General features: G+C 46.0%; 1 protein-coding gene across 1 annotated transcript in view; it reads right to left on the bottom strand.

Annotated features, from left to right (window-relative positions):
* MED31 (mediator complex subunit 31) overlaps window positions 1–20,045 on the bottom strand; it is a 36,190-nt gene that overhangs the window by 5,581 nt on the left and 10,564 nt on the right. Inside the window, exons 2-3 of the mRNA XM_069226986.1 lie at window positions 11,965–12,039; window positions 10,823–10,919 (exon numbers count right to left, since the gene is read on the bottom strand). Of these exons, the coding sequence (XP_069083087.1) occupies window positions 10,823–10,919; window positions 11,965–12,039 (172 nt within the window). The remainder of the gene's footprint in view (window positions 1–10,822; window positions 10,920–11,964; window positions 12,040–20,045) is intronic.

Raw genomic sequence — 20,045 nt, 5'->3', positions numbered from 1 at the left:
TTTCAGAGTGCTCCACCACTCCCAGTTCAAGCATTTTCTGAACCTCTTGTTTTATGCAGTCTCTGACATGGTCAGGCTGCCTATAGATCTTACTTTTGACAGACATGCTGTCTCCAGTATCTATAGTGTGCTCACACCAAGAAGTGGTGCCTGGCACAGTAGAAAAGAGTTCAGAAAACTGACCCAGGAGATTTATGCAGTGGTCTTTCTGCTCAGCAGTAAGACAATCTGCCAAAACTACACCTTCCACTAGAGCATCTTGTTCTGTGGAAGAGAAGAGATCAGGGAGAGGGTCACTCTCTTCTTCCTGTCATTCATCTGTTGCCATGAGCAGGGTGAGATCAGCCCTGTCATAGTAGGGTTTCAGGCGATTGACATGGAGCACCCTAAGGGGACTCCTGGCAGTGCCTAAGTCAACCAAGTAGGTGACTTCTCCCTTCTTTTCAACAATAATGTGGGGTCCACTCCATTTGTCTTGGAGTGCTCTTGGGGCCACAGGCTCCAAGACCCACACTTTCTGCCCTGGTTGGTACTGAATCAGAACAGCCTTCTGGCATGCCATTGCTTTTGGAGCTCTTGGCTGGTCTGAAGGTTTTTGCTGGCCTTTTTCATATACTCAGCCATTCTGGATCTTAGGCCAAGTACATAGTCCACTATGTCTTGCTTAGGAGCTTTTGAAGGTTGTTTCCAACCCTCCTTTACAAGTGTTAGAGGACCTCTTACAGGGTGCCCAAATAGGAGTTCAAAGGGGCTGAAGCCCACTCCTTTCTGGGGTACCTCCCTGTAAGCAAAAATGAGGCAATGTAACAGGACATCCCATCTCCTCCTGAGTTTTTCAGGGAGTCCAATTATCATTCCTTTGAGAGTTTTGTTAAATCTCTCAACCAGTCCATTTGTTTGTGGATGATAAGTTGTGGTGAATTTGTATTTTACACCACATTCCTTCCACATGGCCTTCAAGTATGCAGACATAAAGTTGCTACCCCTGTCTGATACCACCTCTTTTGGGAAACCCACCCTGGACAAGATTCCCAGGAGGGCCTTTGCCACTGCAGGTGCTGTAGTGGTCCTAAGAGGAATTGCTTCAGGATATCTTGTGGCATGGTCCACTACCACCAAGATAAACCTATTGCCTGAAGCAGTAGGAAGGTCAAGGGGGCCAACTATGTCAACCCCTACCCTTTCAAAGGGAACCCCAACCACAGGCAGTGGAATAAGGGGAGCCTTTGGGGTGCCACCAGTCTTGCCACTGGCTTGACAGGTGACACAGGACTTACAAAAATCTTTTGTGTCCTCTGACATCCTAGGCCAATGAAACAGGGGGACAAGCCTTTCCCATGTTTTAATTTGCCCAAGATGTCCAGCCAAGGGGATGTTGTGGGCTAGAGTTAGGAGGAACTCTCTGTATTGCAGGGGAATGACCAATCTCCTGGCTGCTCCAGGTTTAGGGTCCCTTGCCTCTGTATACAAGAGGTTGTCCTCCCAGTAAACTCTATGTGAGTCACTGACATCCCCATTTTGCTGTTTGACAGCTTGCTGTCTTAGACCCTCTAATGTGGGACAGGTTTGCTGTGCCACACTCAGCTCTTCCCTGGCAGGCCCCCCTCCACCCAAAAGCTCAGCAGTGTCTGCTTCCAGCTCCTCTGGTGAAGGTTCTGCACAGGGTGGAAATTCTTCTTCCTCAGAAGTTGAATCCACTGTAGAGGGAGGGATATTAGGTAGGGATTTACCTTTACTAACCCTAGCTTTAGGGAGCACTTGGTCCATTGTTCCAGGATCCAAGTCACCCTGTCCTTTTTGCTTTTTGGCCTGAGCCCTGGTTAAAGCAAAAATATGCACAGGAATGCCCAGCATTGCTGCATGAGCCTCCAACTCCACTTCTGCCCAAGCTGATGTCTCTAAATCGTTCCCTAGTAGACAGTCTACAGGTAAATCTGAGGCAACCACAACTTTCTTTGGACCAGTACCCCCCCCCCAGTTGAGATTTACAACAGCCATGGGGTGGCTAAGAGTGTTGTTATGAGCATCAGTCACTTGGTACTGGTGACCAAGTAGGTGTTGTTCAGGGTGGACCAGTTTCTCTATTACCATGGTAACACTGGCACCTGTGTCCCTGTAGGCCTGAACCTCAACACCATTTATTAGGGGAAGTTGCTTGTACTTATCCATATTAAGGGGACAAGCAACCAAGGTGGCCAAATCAATGGCATCTTCAGAGACTAGCACAGCCTCTGTGGTCTCCCTAACAAGACCAACCCCAACTAAATTACCAAAAGTGAGCCCAGCTACTCCCTTGGATTGGCTATTAGTAGGTTTGCTCCCACCACCACTGCTATTACTAGGGGCACTAGGTGTAGCAGTAGGGGTTGTGGTAGTGGGAGGCTTGGTGCTTTTCTTTGGACAACTGGCATCAGTTGTCCAATGGCCTTTTACTTTACATAAATAGCCCCATGGTTTTTTTAGTTGATTAGAAGAGGATTTGGGCCCACCACCCCCACCAGAGTGTTTTTGTGGGCCTGATGAAGACTCATTTTTAGATTTGTCCCCACCCTTGTCTGAAGACTTACCATCCTTCTTCTTGCCATCCTTGTCACCCCCTGTATGAACTTTTCTGTTCACTCTTGTTCTGACCCATTTGTCTGCCTTCTTTCCCAATTCTTGGGGAGAGGTCAGATCCGAGTCCACTAGATATTGGTGTAACAAATCAGACGTACAGTTATTCAGAATATGCTCTCTCAGGATCAGATTATACAGGCTTTCATAGTCAGAAACTTTACTGCCATGTAACCACCCCTCCAAGGCCTTCACTGCATAGTCAACAACGTCTACCCAGTCTTGTGAGGACTCTTTTCTGGTTTCTCTGAACTTAATCCTGTATTGTTCTGTGGTTAAGCCAAATCCATCCAAGAGTGCATTCTTCAAAACTGTAAAATTATTGGCATCACTTTCCTTAACAGTAAGGAGCCTATCCCTGCCCTTTCCACTGAAAGATAGCCATAGGATAGCAGCCCACTGCCTTTGAGGGACCCCCTGTACAACACAGGCCCTCTCAAGTGCAGCAAACCACTTGTTAATGTCATCCCCCTCCTTGTAAGGGGGAACTATCTTATGCAGATTCCTAGAATCATGCTCTTTCACAGGATTACTATATGTAATACTGCTCCTGCCACCATGGGGTCCTAACCCCAACTTCTGTCTTTCTTTTTCTAAGTCTAAAGATTCCCTGTCAAGAGCCAGCTGTTGCTGTTTAAGCTTCAGCCTGGTCTCTTCCACTCTCAATCTATTGAGTTCCCTTTCTAACACTCTGTCATCAGGGTGGGTGGGTTGGGCATGCTTTGACACAGAAGAATGATGTGAAAAAACAGAAGGAGACCTGTCCCTAACAGTTGGCACCCTAACAACCTGGCCTAAAGGAATGCCATCCCTACTGTGATGAGAGCTCACATTAGTACCAGCTAAGCTAGGGGGTCTGCTAAGGGGCAGGTTGGAAAGAATACTGTTGGACCTGGCTTTTTGACAGGGACATCCCCAAACTTTTTGCCTCCTTCCTCCTATTTTTTCTGACCTGTTGTTGTTGGCTTTTGACCTCTGGGCACTTTACCACTGCTAACCAGGGCTAAAGTGCATATGCTCTCTGGGTAAATTGTACTACTGATTGGTTTATCCATGATTGACTATTTAATTTACTTGTAAGTCCCTGGTAGAGTGCACTACATGTGCCTAGGGCAGGTAGATTAAATGCTACTAGTGGGCCTGCAGCACTGGTTGTGCCACCCACCTCAGTAGCCCCTTAACTCTGTCTCAGGCCTGCCATTGCAAGGCCTGTGTGTGCAGTTTCACTGCCACTTCGACTTGGCATTTAAAAGTACTTGCCAAGCCTAGAACTCCCCTTTTACTACATATAAGTCATCCCTAATGTGTGCCCTAGGTAACCCCTAGAGCAGGGTGCTGTGTAGGTAAAAGGCAGGACATGTACCGGTGTAGTTATATGTCCTGGTAGTGTAAAACTCCTAAATTCGTTTTTACACTACTGTGAGGCCTGCTCCTTTCATAGGCTAACATTGGGGCTGCCCTCATACACTGTTGAAGTGGCAGCTGCTGATCTGAAAGGAGCAGGAAGGTCATATTTAGTATGGCCAGAATGGTAATACAAAATCCTGCTGACAGGTGAAGTCGGATTTAATATTACTATTCTAGAAATGCCACTTTTAGAAAGTGAGCATTTCTTTGCACTAAAATCTTGTTGTGCCCTTCAATCCACGTCTGGGTAGGTTTAGTTGACAGCTCCTTGTGCATTCACTCAGACACACCCCAAACACAGGGTACTCAGCCTCACTTGCATACATCTGCATTTTGAATGGGTCTTCCTGGGCTGGGAGGGTGGAGGGCCTGCCCTCACACAAAGGACTGCCACACCCCCTACTGGGACTCTGGCAGACAGGATTGAACTGAAAGGGGGCTTGGTGCATTTCTTAGAGACTCTTTGAAGTCACCCCCACTTCAAAGGCACAACTTAGTATAAAACAGGGCCTCTGCCCCACCTCATCAGACACTTGCTGGAGAAGAAACCTGAATCAGAAACTACATCCTGCCAAGAAGAACTGCCTGGCTGCTCAAAGGACTCACCTGTCTGCTTTTCTACAAAGGACTGCTGCCTTGCTGTTGGCCTGCTGCCTTGCTGAACTCTTGCCTGGCTGTAAAAGTGCTCTCCAAGGGCTTGGATAGACCTTGCCTCCTGTTCCCTGAAGTCTCAGGACCAAAAAGACTTCACTCTTCCTCTTGGACGCTCCGTGCGCCGAACTTTTCGACGCACAGCTTGTTCCGCGGCAAGAAAAACGCCGCACACCGACGCTGATCAACGCGACGCCTTCGGGGTGACCGAAACTTTGACGCACGGCCTCGCAAGGACAACGCCGCCCGACTTCCCGGGAGAAATCGACGCGACGCCTGCCGTGAGATCAAAACTTTGACGCACGGCCTCGCAAGGACAACGCCGCACGACTCCGCAGGAGAAATCGACGAGACGCCTGCCGTGAGATCAAAACTTCGACGCACAGCCCCGCAGAACGACACGCAGCCGGAAAACAAGCAGGAAAATCCACGCACAGACCCGGAACATCTGGTAATCCCCGTGACCCACAGAAAGAGACTGTCCGCGCGCCGGAAAACGACGCTCGACTTCCCCGCGTGGAAAATAACGACGCAAGTCCGTGTGTGCTGGGGAGAAATCGACGCACACACCCTTTTTCCACGCATCTCTTCCTTTGTGGCCCTCTGAGGAGATTTTCCACCAGAAACCAGGTACTTTGTGTTTGAAAGAGACTCTGTTTACTTTCTAAAGACTTAAGACACTTTATATCACTTTTCAGTGATATCTTTACAAATTCATATTGCAACTTTGATCGTTTTGACCTGAAGATACCCAGATAAATATTATATATTTTTCTAAATACTGTGTGGTGTATTTTTGTGGTGTTATGCTATGGTGTTGTATGATTTATTGCACAAATGCTTTACACATTGCCTTCTAAGTTAAGCCTGACTGCTCGTGCCAAGCTACCGGAGGGTGAGCACAGGCTGATTTTGGATTGTGTGTGACTTACCCTGACTAGAGTGAGGGTTCTTGCTTGGACAGAGGGCAACCTGACTGCCAACCAAAAACCCCATTTCTAACAAATACCATCTAACATTCTTACTGGGGCTACCCCAGAATCAGAGTGTGAACCATCTGCTAACTTCTCAACTGATGTGCCAGCTAAGGCCTTATCATTTTCAATGAGCATGTTAATCAACAATTCTCTAGAGGGATTCTTCCCTACCCCTAAACCTCTATCAATGCAGAGACTCCTCAAATGTTTCCAATTAAGGAGATCATAAGCTGTGCTGGCCAGATCAAGAGTAGGACCTGTGCCAGACATGATAGAAAAGGGTTTAAGGGATAGCAAAAGAAAGAAAAAGTTTAAGGACTTTTTAAGGAAACAGAAAAAAAACTTTTTCAACTTTTTAGAAAGTTTAGAGGTACTTTTCAGCACTTAGCAATAGAGTAAGAGAAGAAAAGCAAAACTTTTTGGTTAGGTGTACATACACTGAACTTGTTTTGTATATTTTTCTCTTATGAAAAGAACAAAATGACAAAGTGGTAAGTAGTTGCAAGTACTTATCCCACCGCTGCACAACCAATGTAGGAGGCTGGCCTGGCTTGTAGTGGGTACCAAGGGGTACTTACACTTTGTACCAGGTCCAGTTATCCCTTATTAGTGTAGAAGAGGTGTCTAGCAGCTTAGGCTGATAGAAAAGGTAGCTTAGCAGAGCAGCTTAGGCTGAACTAGGAGACATGCAAAGCTCCTACTATACCACTGGTGTCATATGCACAATATCATAAGAAAACACAATACACAGATATACTAAAAATAAAGGTACTTTATTTTTATGACAATATGCCAAAAGTATCTCATTGAGTACCCTCAGTATGAGGATAGCAAATATACACAAGATATAAGTACACAATAGCAAAAATATGCAGTAATAGCAATAGAAAGCAATGCAAGCATTGTACAGTCACAATAGATTGCAATGAGAGCACATAGGTATAGGCGCAACACAAACCATATACTCTAAAAGTGGAATGCGAATAATGTATGGACCCCAAACCTATGTGAGCTTGTAGAGGGTCGCTGGGACTGTAAGAAAACAATGAGGGTTAGAAAATTAGCCCACCCCAAGACCCTGAAAAGTAGGTGTAAAGTGCACCTATATTCCCCAGAGAGCACAGAAGTCGTGATAGGGGAATTCTGCAAGAAAGAACAACACCGGCAATGCAACAAAGGTGGATTTCCGGACAAGAGTACCTGTGGAACAAGGGGACCAAGTCCAAGTGTTGCGACAAAGTCGAGATTGGGCAGATGCCCAGGAAATGCCAGCTGAGGATGCAAAGAAGCTGCCACCGGATGGTAGAAGCTGTGGATTCTGCAAGAACGAAGAGGACTAGGAACTTCCCCTTTGGAGGATGGATGTCCCACGTCGTGAAGAAGCTTGCAGAGGTGTTCCCACGCAGAAAGACCGCAAACAAGCCTTGCTAGCTGCAAGGGTCGCGGTTAGGGTTTTTGGATGCTGCTGTGGCCCAGGAGGGACCAGGATGTCGCCACTTGCGTGAGGAGACAGAGGGGGCGTCCAGCAAGACAAGGAGCCCACTCAGAAGCAGGCAGCACCCGCAGAATTGCCGGAACAGGCACTACGAAGAAGAGTGAACCGGAGCTCACCCGAAGTTACAAAATGAGATCCCATGACACTGGAGGACAACTCAGAAGGTTGTGCACTGCAGGTTAGAGTGTCGGGGACCCAGGCTTGGCTGTGCACAAAGGAAATCCTGGAAGAGTGCACAGGAGCCAGAGCAGCTGCAAATCACGCGGTACCCAGCAATGCAGTCTAGCGTGGGGAGGCAAGGACTTACCTCCACCAAACTTGGACTGAAGAGTCACTGGACTGTGGGAGTCACTTGGACAGATTTGCTGAGTTCCAGGGACCACGCTCGTCGTGCTTAGAGGGGACCCAGAGGACCGGTGATGCAGTCTTTTGTTGCCTGCGGTTGCAGGGGGAAGATTCCGTCGACCCACGGGAGATTTCTTCGGAGCTTCTAGTGCAGAGAGGAGGCAGACTACCCCCACAGCATGCACCATCAGGAAAACAGTCGAGAAGGCGGCAGGATCAGCGATAGAAGGTTGCAGTAGTCGTCTTTGCTACTGTGTTGCGGTTTTGCAGAAGTCCTGAGCAGTCAGCGGTCGATTCCGTGGCAGAAGGTGAAGAGAGAGATGCAGAGGAACTCTGATGAGCTCTTGCATTCGTTATCTAAAGAATTCCCCAAAGCAGAGACCCTAAATAGCCAGAAAAGGAGGTTTGGCTACTTAGGAAGGAGGATTGTCTAGCAACACAGTTAAGAGCCTATCATGAGGAGTCTCTGACGTCACCTGCTGGCACTGGCCACTCAGAGCAGTCCAGTGTGCCAGCAGCACCTCTGTTTCCAAGATGGCAGAGGTCTGGAGCACACTGGAGGAGCTCTGGGCACCTCCCCTGGGAGGTGCAGGTCAGGGGAGTGGTCACTCCCCTTTCCTTTGTCCAGTTTCGCGCCAGAGCAGGGCTGGGGGATCCCTGAACCGGTGTAGACTGGCTTATGCAGAGATGGGCACCATCTTTGCCCATCATAGCATTTCCAGAGGCTGGGGGAGGCTACTCCTCCCCAGCCCTGACACCTATTTCCAAAGGGAGAGGGTATAACACCCTCTCTCTGAGGAAGTCCTTTGTTCTGCCTTCCTGGGCCAGGCCTGGCTGGACCCCAGGAGGGCAGAAACCTGTGAGTGGTTGGCAGCAGCAGCAGCTGCAGTGAAACCCCAGCATGACCATGTTCGGAGTTACCATTGTGACGCTGTACATAGGTAGAGACCTATGTACAGTGCACGCGTGTAATGGTGTCCCCGCACTCACAAAGTCCGGGGAATTTGCCCTGAACAATGTGGGGGCACCTTGGCTAGTGCCAGGGTGCCCACACACTAAGTAACTTTGCACCCAACCTTCACCAGGTGAAGGTTAGACATATAGGTGACTTATAAGTTACTTAAGTGCAGTGGTAAATGGCTGTGAAATAACGTGGACGTTATTTCACTCAGGCTGCACTAGCAGGCCTGTGTAAGAATTGTCAGATCTCCCTATGGGTGGCAAAAGAAATGCTGTAGCCCATAGGGATCTCCTGGAACCCCAATACCCTGGGTACCTCAGTACCATATAGTAGGGAATTATAAGGGTGTTCCAGTATGCCAATGTGAATTGGTGAAATTGGTCACTAGCCTGTTAGTGACAATTTGGAAAGCAAAGAGAGAGCATAACCACTGAGGTTCTGGTTAGCAGAGCCTCAGTGAGACAGTTAAACATCACACAGGGAACACATACAGGGCACACTTATGAGCACTGGGGCCCTGGCTGGCAGGGTCCCAGTGACACATACACTAAAACAACATATATACAGTGAAATATGGGGGTAACATGCCAGGCAAGATGGTACTTTCCTACAGGAGTGTAAAAATGATGAGCTTTAGTGTGCCTATTAGTAAGTGCTCAATGGCATACAAGACCTCCTATTGGCAACCTCTCAATGTGTAAAAAGAGAAAAAAGTAACCCATATTAATCTTAGTTTTTACACCATTCTAGGGTATTATATTGCATTTTCAGTAAATACCAGGTTCTGAAACATTGCTAATAAAGCGGCGAGACCGTACTTAGCTGCCCAAATTGGCAGCAAACATACTGAGACTCTTTCACAGCCCCCAAATAAACCGCAAGCTAGCTAAGGCCACACAACATACCTGCACACCTTACCCCTTAAATGTTACAAACCAACCGGCCTGTGGTTGCTTGCTTTCCCTAACATGTAGCCTTCTACCTACGACTACATAGTGGCAACCAATCTAGACTACTATACCTAAACAGGAAGTTGTGAAAATTTTGTTTGTGATCCTGATATATGAACACCCAAGAGACTGAACCTGTCGTGTGTCCTCTGAGGCACTTGTCCAATCATCTGTTTCCAACAAATAACCAAAATAAACACCAGACTGCTATACATTATTATTCTATTTGAATCTCGCCAGTTATGGAGAGTGTAGTAACAGTGAGATGACCAAGACTAAAGAATGCACACTTCCAAAGAGTATAGGCCCATATTTATACTTCAATTGCACCGAATTTGTATTTTTTTTTGCGCAAATTTGCCGCAAACCTAACTCCATATTTATATTTTGATGTAAGACATGTCTAGCGTCAAAATATAGAAGTTTGCACCATTTTTTGGATGCGTGCACCTACCTTGCGTCAATGAGACGCAAGGTAGGCATTCCCATCAAAAAAATTGTGCTATCCCCATAGCCCCATATTTATCCCCCCCTGTGCTAAAATGATGCACGGGTGGGAGGAGGGGCTAAATAATGGTGCAAAGCTTGCTTTGCACCATTATTTAATGCCTGGGTCAGACCAGGCGTAGGGGACCTGTGGGCCCATTTCCATGGTTAAACACCATGGAATGGGTCCACAGGTGCCCTCCGCAAGCCCCAGGAACACCCCCACCCACACCAGAGGGACACCCGAGGATGGGGGACCCCATCCCAAGTGAGGAGGGTAAGTATGTTTTTAATTATTATTTTTTTAAGTGCCATTGGGGATCTAACCTGGGGCCCCCTGCATGGCACAGGATGTAATGGCCATGCCCAGGGGACGCTTGTCCCCTGTGCTGGTCATTGGGGTGGTGGGCATATCTCCTGTCTTTCCTAAGCAGGAGTCATGTTTTTGGTAGTTGTGCACCAGGAAATGGCGCTAGTCTGGTTAGAGTCATTTTTGTTTGCCTCTAACCAGGCTAGCGTCATTTTTTTGAAGCACAACCCCCTCCTTCCCTACCACCACTCCCACCCGGTTAGCGTCTTTTTTTAAGGCGCTAGCCCAAGTTTAGCGCCGGCTTGCACCATTCCTTAAATATGGCGCCTGGCTGGCGCTGTGGAATAGCGCAAGCCGACGAAGTTTTTCGGCAAAAAGTATAAATCTGGGCCTCAGTGTGCTAGTGATAATCCCCAACATCAACTCCACGACCCTCAACACCACATCACTATCCTTCCAACAGAAGTTACACAGATAGTTACACCACCCTGGGCTGCAACGCAGTTCAGTTTTCCTTTAACTGGAACTTTTTATCATTCTGCTACAGTCGGTCAACTGGCATTTCATTATAAAACTCATGCCTGAAAATTATCTTGGTCACTTCAAAACAATTTGAATAAAACTTACTTGAGATATTTGGCATATTCCGGCTCTTTCCAGTACAGCAGATATTTCAGATAATTAACAAATGCCTTATCTTTGAAATAACCTCTCTGGGCCAGGACTAGGAAGAGAAAATGTAAAAATGTCAATTAACAAACGGGTGCTACACAAAAAGGGACTGATGAACAATGCTGGCATTTCCCCAAAGGGAGACCTTATGGAAAACAGCTATTGCATTTTAGTCTATTTTTAATTTCCTTTAAAGGGACCCCAAAATAACCAACGAGGAAATGGGACAGCACACATTAAACCAGTTTATTTCAGGAAACTAAAGAAGACGTTGAATTAAATTTGATGTCCGTGTCCGACCTTGTTTTTTCATCTTTTGATTGGAGACGCTGACTGATGGCAATACTCATAGAATTCAACGGCCAGTTATAATATTCAAACTGTCTATAAGAACAATTTTACAATGGCAGGATTTTACCGTCAATAATTAAAAATAGAGACAAAACAGATTTTTAGTCGTGCAGCTGTATTTTATATATTTTAAATGGTCTGATATAGCCAAGGTTTAGCTCTACAGAGCAGCACTGCTTTCCAAAACATTTGAGAACTGGAGTACAGACAGGGAAATGTTTGTGGGCTCCAGTTCATACTGCATTAGAGAAACCAAGATGTGATGGGGAGGAAAGAATTCAATAAGTATACTACTAGGCCGCACACTGTACAGCGTTTTCACATGCAAATCACATGCATTTGCAAGTCGAGTCATGGACAGATAAAGCAATTTGCCCAGAATTACAACAATTTCGGTCATTAGCAGACTTGGGATTAGAAAACATTTTTCTAGGTTTTAAGATAAAAAAATTACCCATGAAACCATACCTCGCCTCTTGGGAAAAAAAGAAAAAAAAAAAAGGGGGGGGGGGGGAGGCTTTGCGTGGTAAAAAATGGAAAAGGCTTGCATATACACATTTCTAATACGAAAAACCGGACTGCACTGAATACAGATATTGTTGCCGTCACCACTCACACAAGTATGCATCTTGGTATAGTTTTGCTTCTCAATTTTTATGTTGACTCCTTGTCTAAACACAAATAAATACTCCCCATTCGCACAAGTTAGGAACATTTAACTGGGTTTCTGAAGTGCATATACTTACAGTTAAGATAATTTGGGTTTGCCAAACACTGAACAAATTCTAGCTCCAGCTGAAACCTGATTCGAGTTTGCTCATCTAAATAAAGGGAGAAAAACGTCAGAGAGAAGCAGACAAGAACATGAAAGGTGTTCAAAAATATCAGAGGCTTCTCAAGGGCACCATAAAGCATTACTTTCAGACAGTGGTTGTAGATGCCAACTCTGTTGAGCTTGGAAGCGTTCTCTTCCAGGAATCTCATCGAGTTCGCCAGCACAGACCTTAAGGACCAGAAGAGACATTCCCAATTTGAACAGAAGGCTCAGGACCCGGTGAGTGTCCAATCACTTCAACACTACCTATTCAGAAGAAACTTCATGGTCCTACCCGACCACAAGCTGTTTGCCCCAATATTCCATTAATCAAGGGAACTTCACAATTTTCCCCACCCTGCATCAAGAAGTGGGCCTTCCAGCTGCAACACTACAACTTCAAGATTAAATACATGTCAGGGGCTGATTGCCTCCCTAGACACCAAACTGGGAGCACCGCAGAAGACCTTCACACAACAGATAATATGGAACATTTCGTAGGGCTCATCTTACAAGGAGCCTACCCCAAAACAATCTCATTAGAAGAGACAGACCATTCAACAAGCAGGAACCTATACATGCAATTGGCAAAAATGCCATTGCTAGAAGACCAATGGACGACATTCCTTCAGGGTCACATGGTGAGAGATGAAGAGACTCGTCAAATACTGGCAGAGCTATGGAAGATTGGGACCAAACTGATCCTCACAGACAGTGCTGCCCTCGTAACCAGAGACAAGATTATTAATTCCCAAGAGTTTACAAGGCCATACCAGCTCACTCGCCCATCAGGGGATTACAAGGGCAAAAGACTGGCTGAGGGAGAAGTGTGGTTTCCCTTGATGAATAACCGTAGGTACTCACTGATGACATGTCCCCTCTGTGGAGCAGCATATGCAGAGCTCCCCAGGACCTGTCATCACAGAAGGGACATGAACAGAACCTTGTCTAACGGCGAGTACTGTCTGTGCAGCGGACCACTACACCGGAGAATCTGACAGCAGAAGAATTTGCAATTTCGATGGAAATTCTATTTTTAAAGGAAGGGCTGATCCAGATACAATGGGTTTGCAGCAACAAATAGTGCAGATATTTTTCTTGTGATCTTTGTTTTCGACGTAAGCAGTTTTACCTTCATTCCTGATCATCACGATCTGGTATTGGCCCAGCACTAGTCTAGCAGTGCATATTACTTCTTGTGAACATTCTCTCACCACTGACAAGCAGCCAGCGAAGTCCATTTGCTGACATCTTCCGATGAGCAAAGATACTGCGCACGGAACGCTGGGATACACGTGTGTACGCAGGTCAAGCATGGGGTTGCATTGCAGCTATCTTACGTTCATTATTGACAAGAACAAAACGGTGCGGAAGTGCAATGGAAATATTACACGCTTCTCAGAGCGACACCCAAATAACTTCAGGACTATTCCAGTTCAGAGTGCTGCTGAACTATCACTTCAGATAGTGACAACCTAACTTCTGGACGTTTACCACAGAAAAGCTTGTACTTTGCAAATTTTCAGCACAAGGAAACATACACTTTCTAGGATTCTTATGAATTGTAGAGAATTGTTATTTTAGTTAATTGTTTTCACTTACTGTGTTAACTTGAGGTTTAACAAAGAAATGGCCGCTGCCAGCATATCAACCCCCATAGTTTTTCAATGACATTAGAGAACCACTTTTACCATGAAAAATCTTTTTGATTCTTACTTAGCAGCGATTGGTGGGGACACATTTTCAACAGCAAAAAAACAAGTTGCACTTTTACCTAATCTTGGCATTGAAGGCACGAATGTGTATCAAAGCCTGGAAGAGATATCCAGAGGTGCGGGTTGAAGGTGAACCTCCTGGCATTTATGTGATGTCTCTATGGATATGTCAGCACCACTCCTGATCTCATGGGATATGTTCCCATAAGGATAGAGCAGGCCTCGAAAAATCAGATAAAAAGTTACCAGACCTGCAGCTCTAGTGACATACAAAATGTACCTAACAAATGCTTTTGACTCATCAACTGGCCTCAAGTTGTGTGACCCTAGGCAAATATTTTATTTAACCGAACTTCCTTTTCATCCATAATTAAATATGACAGCACCTTCAAAAATGCGAGTTCAGCATGTCTGCTGTACAAAAATATATATATTTTTTTATTTAATAGACTTAACTGTTTTTTCACGTATAAGAATGACTCCCGACTTTTCTTCTGCATGGTCATCAATGTAAGGGAAGGAATGATTCTAAGTTCATGTTTAAAAACTCTCACTTCTAATAAATATTCTCAAAGCGGTGACATAATCCGATGTGCTACGATTAAACATTTCCATGTGTTAATGAATTACACTTTTTTTGAATTCTGAAGAACTATATCATATTGCAATATGATCTTTGATGTATGATTTACATTCAAAATATTTTTCAGGCTCGGCTCGTGCATGTGTTCTCAGAGGCAGAGACGATCCTTGGTTAAGCTCTCCCTGCTATTTTTTTGGCCCGACCCCTCTGACAAAGAAGATGTGGGTGAGATGCATGAAAACACAAGCAGCAGGGATCTCCGGGGAGAATTGAAACAAGTATTTTCAATGCAACGGGTCTCGCATTTGTTCAAGTTAGAGCTATTAGCGTCATAAAGCAACAAAACAAAAAACGCAGCGCGATCGCGCTATGTAAAATGCAGCGCGATCGCGCTGCGTGGAAAATAAACAGATAAAGTAGTCCGTACTCCAGGGTGAAAACATCGAGCCTCGTTTGTTTTTGGTACTTTACCAGTGCTGTGTAGTTGGGCTATAACACCGGAAAAGGCATGACGTATGCATGCCTTTCACAAATAAAAGCAAGTGGATTTTATAAGGCAAGCCCACAAACCAATGTAAGTGACTGACGTGGCATGGGCGTGGTTTGAAGCCCAAAGAGAGATTACAGAATGGACGGAGCACTTTGTGCTCGCTCATAATAAAAAGCTCAGTTACATGAACTCACAGGAACCACTAACAACTACATCAAGTGTTTAAGACACAAAAACAGTCGTTCAGCATTGTGTAACTGCAAATAACAAATGTGAAGTGTGATTTATGTGTAGCCAGTAGCAAATTTCAGAGCACATGGTCACAAATATATTACTAAAGCACAATGTGGTAGCACACTGTCATTTGCAGAGAACACATATTCAAATTAAATGGCCACAGAATTTCCCACTCATATGCAGGTTTACTGATAAAACAATATAGCAGAGAAAAGATAATGCATGGGAATTGGTTTCCAACAAATATTCAGCATTTGCAGATCACCAAGTAAGGTCTTCTGATTTGTTTTGATAAGATTCATGTCAATAGCTAAAACGTTTTTTTCCACAGCACCTCTGAATTACAAATAAAAATGCGCTTTCTTAGCGCCTGGTATATATAATTAGAAATATGTGTACAGTTCAGTTGAAAGGAATTTATATATTGTGTATGAGAAGAAAAAAAAATTATGTTCTACTGCCTTTCTTTTCACCCTCCTTGTACCCCAGCACGATTGTCAGACAGTGCGCTTTACTTTAAAGTCACAGAAAGAAAAGTAAACACCAGTCTCCAGGACAAAATACGCATCAACTAGTAAGAAGACATAAACTAACATTTGACCTCTATCTTTGAATGCAGAGAGAGCAAATGTGACAATATAAGAACAAGATTTAAATACATTGTTATTGATCATTTACTTTCAGAATGAACAGAGCATTTGTTCTTTGCCTGCTCAATCTCTTTCTCCAGAAACGGCCAGTGAGTAATAAAAATAGCTTACCCTGATAAAAATGGACCTGCCACAGCTAGCGGGTGAGTAGATTTTTCAAAGGCCTATAGTGTTTAAGGGGCGTGAAACTATTGGCAAAGTTTATGTATCTAGGAGGGGTGACAATCTACTGGGGTGGTGTCACCAACATGATCTGGGAATTACAATGAATCAGATGCCCTTGAACAAGTTATGCTTGTTGTGGAGATGGGGACTTGGTTAACCATTTTCTGCAGGTGTCTGGGGGGTAAACTAAGACTGTTAAAAAAAAATGTGAACGCAAATTTGTCCTTAGAAATGTGTGTATCCATGGGCATGGCTTGGGCAGCCAAGATGGTGTCAGTGTTTTATAAGCCAGCTCCTGCATCCCCCACAAGTGAGTATCCTTCGGCATTCTTGCAGGACAGCAACAATTACGGCCTCCCCTCAACACGCCTAGTTTTAGGGAGTCTCCAGCGACACAGTGAGTCGCGGGGTGATGGATGGGCTTGTTCTAAGTACGGACCATAGCGCTCACCCCATGGGCAAGATGGCAGCCACCACCTAGGCCCTGAGCCAAGGGGTGCGGTGCGGAGCCCATGGGACCAGTGCCTTGGACGCCATTCACCCCCACCACCTTAGAGAGAAATATGCTGAAGGACGGGCATAGAACATCACTTTAGGGGAGAGGCGGTGCCGCTTGATGCTGTGATGGGGCCCAAGCCTGAAGAATGCCCACACGGCTACCACGGAGGCCAATGAGGCGTGGGAGACTCAAATGGAACTGCTTACAGGATGGAGACCATGCTGGGACCCCAGTCTTTAATATACACACAGTTGGGAGAAGCTGTCCCACTGCACGTGGTTGGGGGCCCCCACCTGGACTGGCTGGAGCCTGCAGCGCATTCTGTGGCTCTGAGCCCTTCACTGCGATGCCTGTCATAACTGCTGCCTACTTGGATGGTGGCAAGAGACCCATTACCCCCTCACTTTAATGTGATTACCTTGAGATCTTGGTGGCGATCTGCTGCAGATCCTGCTCGGGTGAGGGTCACCTTTGGGCCTGAGGTGCTGTCTCTTACCTGACTCCTTAAACTACTGGATTGTCCCTAGACTCATTGCACAATTTGCTGGAGTAGGGGGCACCCGCTCCCAGGGGACGGACTAAACACCCTTCCTCTCCTATTCTGGACTAGACCGGGTGCCGTCGCTGGTGACTCATGTGCTCTGTTGAAGGTTTATATAAAACAGAGATGGGGAAGGGGATGTGATAAGCTCCATAGGTGGCACGTCAATGCTTAGCATGCCCTCTTCTTACCTGCCCGAACTGATACACAGGCAAACACCTGATCAAACTGGCTACTCGTGTTGCCCCACTGGGGTAAGTGGGCCACTAGCGGTGCAACCGACCATCCCTTCCGGCACTCACATACATTCACTTGAAGATGGGCCATGACAGACCTCCCCTGCCGATGCCGACACAGACAAAGATTGATCAATACACCAAGCCTACTTCTGGCACTTATGGTACGGCTGAGGCTCTCTTACCCCCTACAATAAGCCCCCACTTGCAAACTGACCACAATCTCATCCTTAATTCGATTCAGGACTCCAGAAAGGTGGTTGAAACTAAGGTGGATGAGGTCAAGTAGATGTGTGTGTGTCCGTTGCTTAAAGACATCCGCAATGTTGCTGGTGACGGAGGCTGAGACTAGAGTGTCCTCGGTGGAGTACTAGGTGGCCACCCTCAAACTTCAAGTCTCCAAATTGCTTTCCACCATGGCATCATTGGAGGAGCATGCTGAAGATGCACAGAACCTGTAGTGGAGGAATAATCTCTACTTCGCTGGCTTTCCAGAGGGTGTGGAGACGTCATGCGCTGACCAACTGCTGGAGGACTGGCTATGGTGCTGGATCTCCTCCGGAAAACTGTCCCAGTGGTTCGTGGTGGAGAGAAAACATCGGTCTCTGGCCCATCAGCCCCCTTCAGGGCCACCGTCCATTAATAGTTTGTATCCTCAATCACAGAGACCGGGATGTCAGTCTGCGTGAGGCCAGGCAGCACCAAGACTTGTGCTTTCAAAATGTGAAGATTATGGTCTTCCCTGACTACAGACCAGCAGCACAGGTGATCTTTTGAAGAAGTCAAGTGAAAACTTCTGTGCTTTCAACCTGCAATGCATGCTCCTTTTTCTAGCCAGGCTAAAACTGATATTTAACTCCTCTACCTATTTCTTTTACCCTCAGGAGCAGGCCTGAGAATGGATGACAGAGCTTTGCGAGCTCTGCCGGACAGAAGGGAGACATTTTACAGATGAGAGAGGAGGCAGCTATTCCCTCTCCCAAGCATCCCTGGAGGAAACATGTCCACTCTCGAAAAGCCCGTCCCCAACCACGGAAGGGACAGACCTCGCTGAGCCCAGATAGCTGGACTGTTGATCTGAGCACTCTTGAGCTAGATGTCCTGCTTTCAGACAACCAAGACCTTTTTTTAATCCCGAGATGACAACCCAGAAGACCCCCCATGATACTTGAACCAGGAGCCTGAGCGGAATCAATCTGGTAATTGGGCGACACAGTACACCATGAAGACTATGCTTCCCTGTTAAGCATGCTTTTCATTGCACTGTTAGGGGGTTGGCTTTGTTAGGCCCCCTTGTTTCTTATGTGTTAGAATGCTGCTATGACGAGACATTTTGAGATTGCCGTTGGGCTCTGTAATCCTACAGTGGGGGCAGCTGGGAGCCTCTAGATGGCTCTAGGCTACGTTTGATTGTTGCTACGTTTGGGGTTGGGGCACCAGATGCTTCAAGGTTAGAAGTGTGGGGCAGTTGGGGAGATGGGTTGCTTTGTTTAAGTTTGACCACACATGCCTAATACCTTCCCTACACACCACACATGTGTGTTACACTATGCCACTTTGAGTGCTCCCACTTTGACCAGTGACTAGGGACCTGCAGCAGTGGGGCAGTTTGCCTTTGAACCCACTGGGGCAAACAGCCCTGTTTAAAATGATGGTTCTTCTACACTTCTTGTATATTTTTTTCGAACTTCCCCATTCAAACCACTGGTTCAAAGGCTGCAGCCTTTCTCTGGGTGGAAGGTCGCCATCTTGTGGGCTTTGTAAATGACAGACACTTTCCTTACGATGTGGGAATGGGAATGGCTGACCTCTATGGTTACTACTTAGTTATACAACTCACAACGAATAAAGACTGGTTTAACCAGGGGTGAGATGACCCTACTTACCAGAAATTGCTATCTCCTCGCGTCTCTGCATGGTCCATTTTAACTATCTACAACTTGTCTATATGACTCCCCAGCAACTTCACGGTCCTGGCAGGCCCTCCCAGGCCCAGTGTGCATGCTGTTCCCTGGCAAAGGCAGACCAGTCAAAAGGTATTTGGGAAGGTGCCACAGGAATGGAAGTATTGTACTGGAAAGGAATGGAGTATGTGGTGAATGGGTGACCTCAGTCTGAGAATTTGAGTTGAGGAAAATTGTTTAAGTGTAGTGAAAGATCATTTACATTCGGTTGACTGCATTTTGTGTAGAGGTATGGGGAAGGTTTTACCAGAAGCAGTGAAAGAGAAGATGGTAAATATAGCACATGAAGGGCACTTAGGGAAGTTATATAATGAAAGAAAGGTTAAGGGAATCATACTAATGACCAAACATGGTTGGGATGGAAGAACTATTTCCAAAGTGCACAGTCCGACAACAGCAGAGTGATAAGACAAGCACCTCTGTCACATGTTGTGATCTCAGAAGAGCCATGGAAAAACTGTGACTGGACATAATGGGTCCTTTTGATGAACTTCAGCAAATGGAAAGATGTGTGATTGTATTGGTGGACTACGCGATGAAGTAGATCCTGGTGAAATGTGTGGGGTCAGTAACAGTGTGTACAATGTATTTCCAATAAATTTGTCAGTTTCTGAAAGGGTTATCTATTGTGCACTGGGGTACATCATTGTATTTGCAGCAACCTAATTGCAGCAATCTAATTGTTTAGCTGAAGTGATGAATAAAATGGTGAAGGCCATGTGCAAAGAGCTTCACAACAGAGTGCCACTAGTATGAGTTTTGAGGTAAACCATGAGGGGTAACGGGGCTTTAACTCACTGTGCAACAAACATATCACCTTTGGAAGGGATGATGGGTAGAAAGGCAGTTTCGAAGTTGAATCCCAGTTGGGTACTGATGAATCACAAAGTGAGCTCTAGGGAGATAAGCTGTGGGTCAGCGCAAAGTCGGCAA

The sequence above is a fragment of the Pleurodeles waltl genome, chromosome 3_2 (assembly GCF_031143425.1).
Source record: "Pleurodeles waltl isolate 20211129_DDA chromosome 3_2, aPleWal1.hap1.20221129, whole genome shotgun sequence".
In the NCBI taxonomy this organism is placed as follows: Eukaryota; Metazoa; Chordata; class Amphibia; order Caudata; family Salamandridae; genus Pleurodeles; species Pleurodeles waltl.
This window is presented reverse-complemented; position numbering and strand designations above follow the sequence as displayed.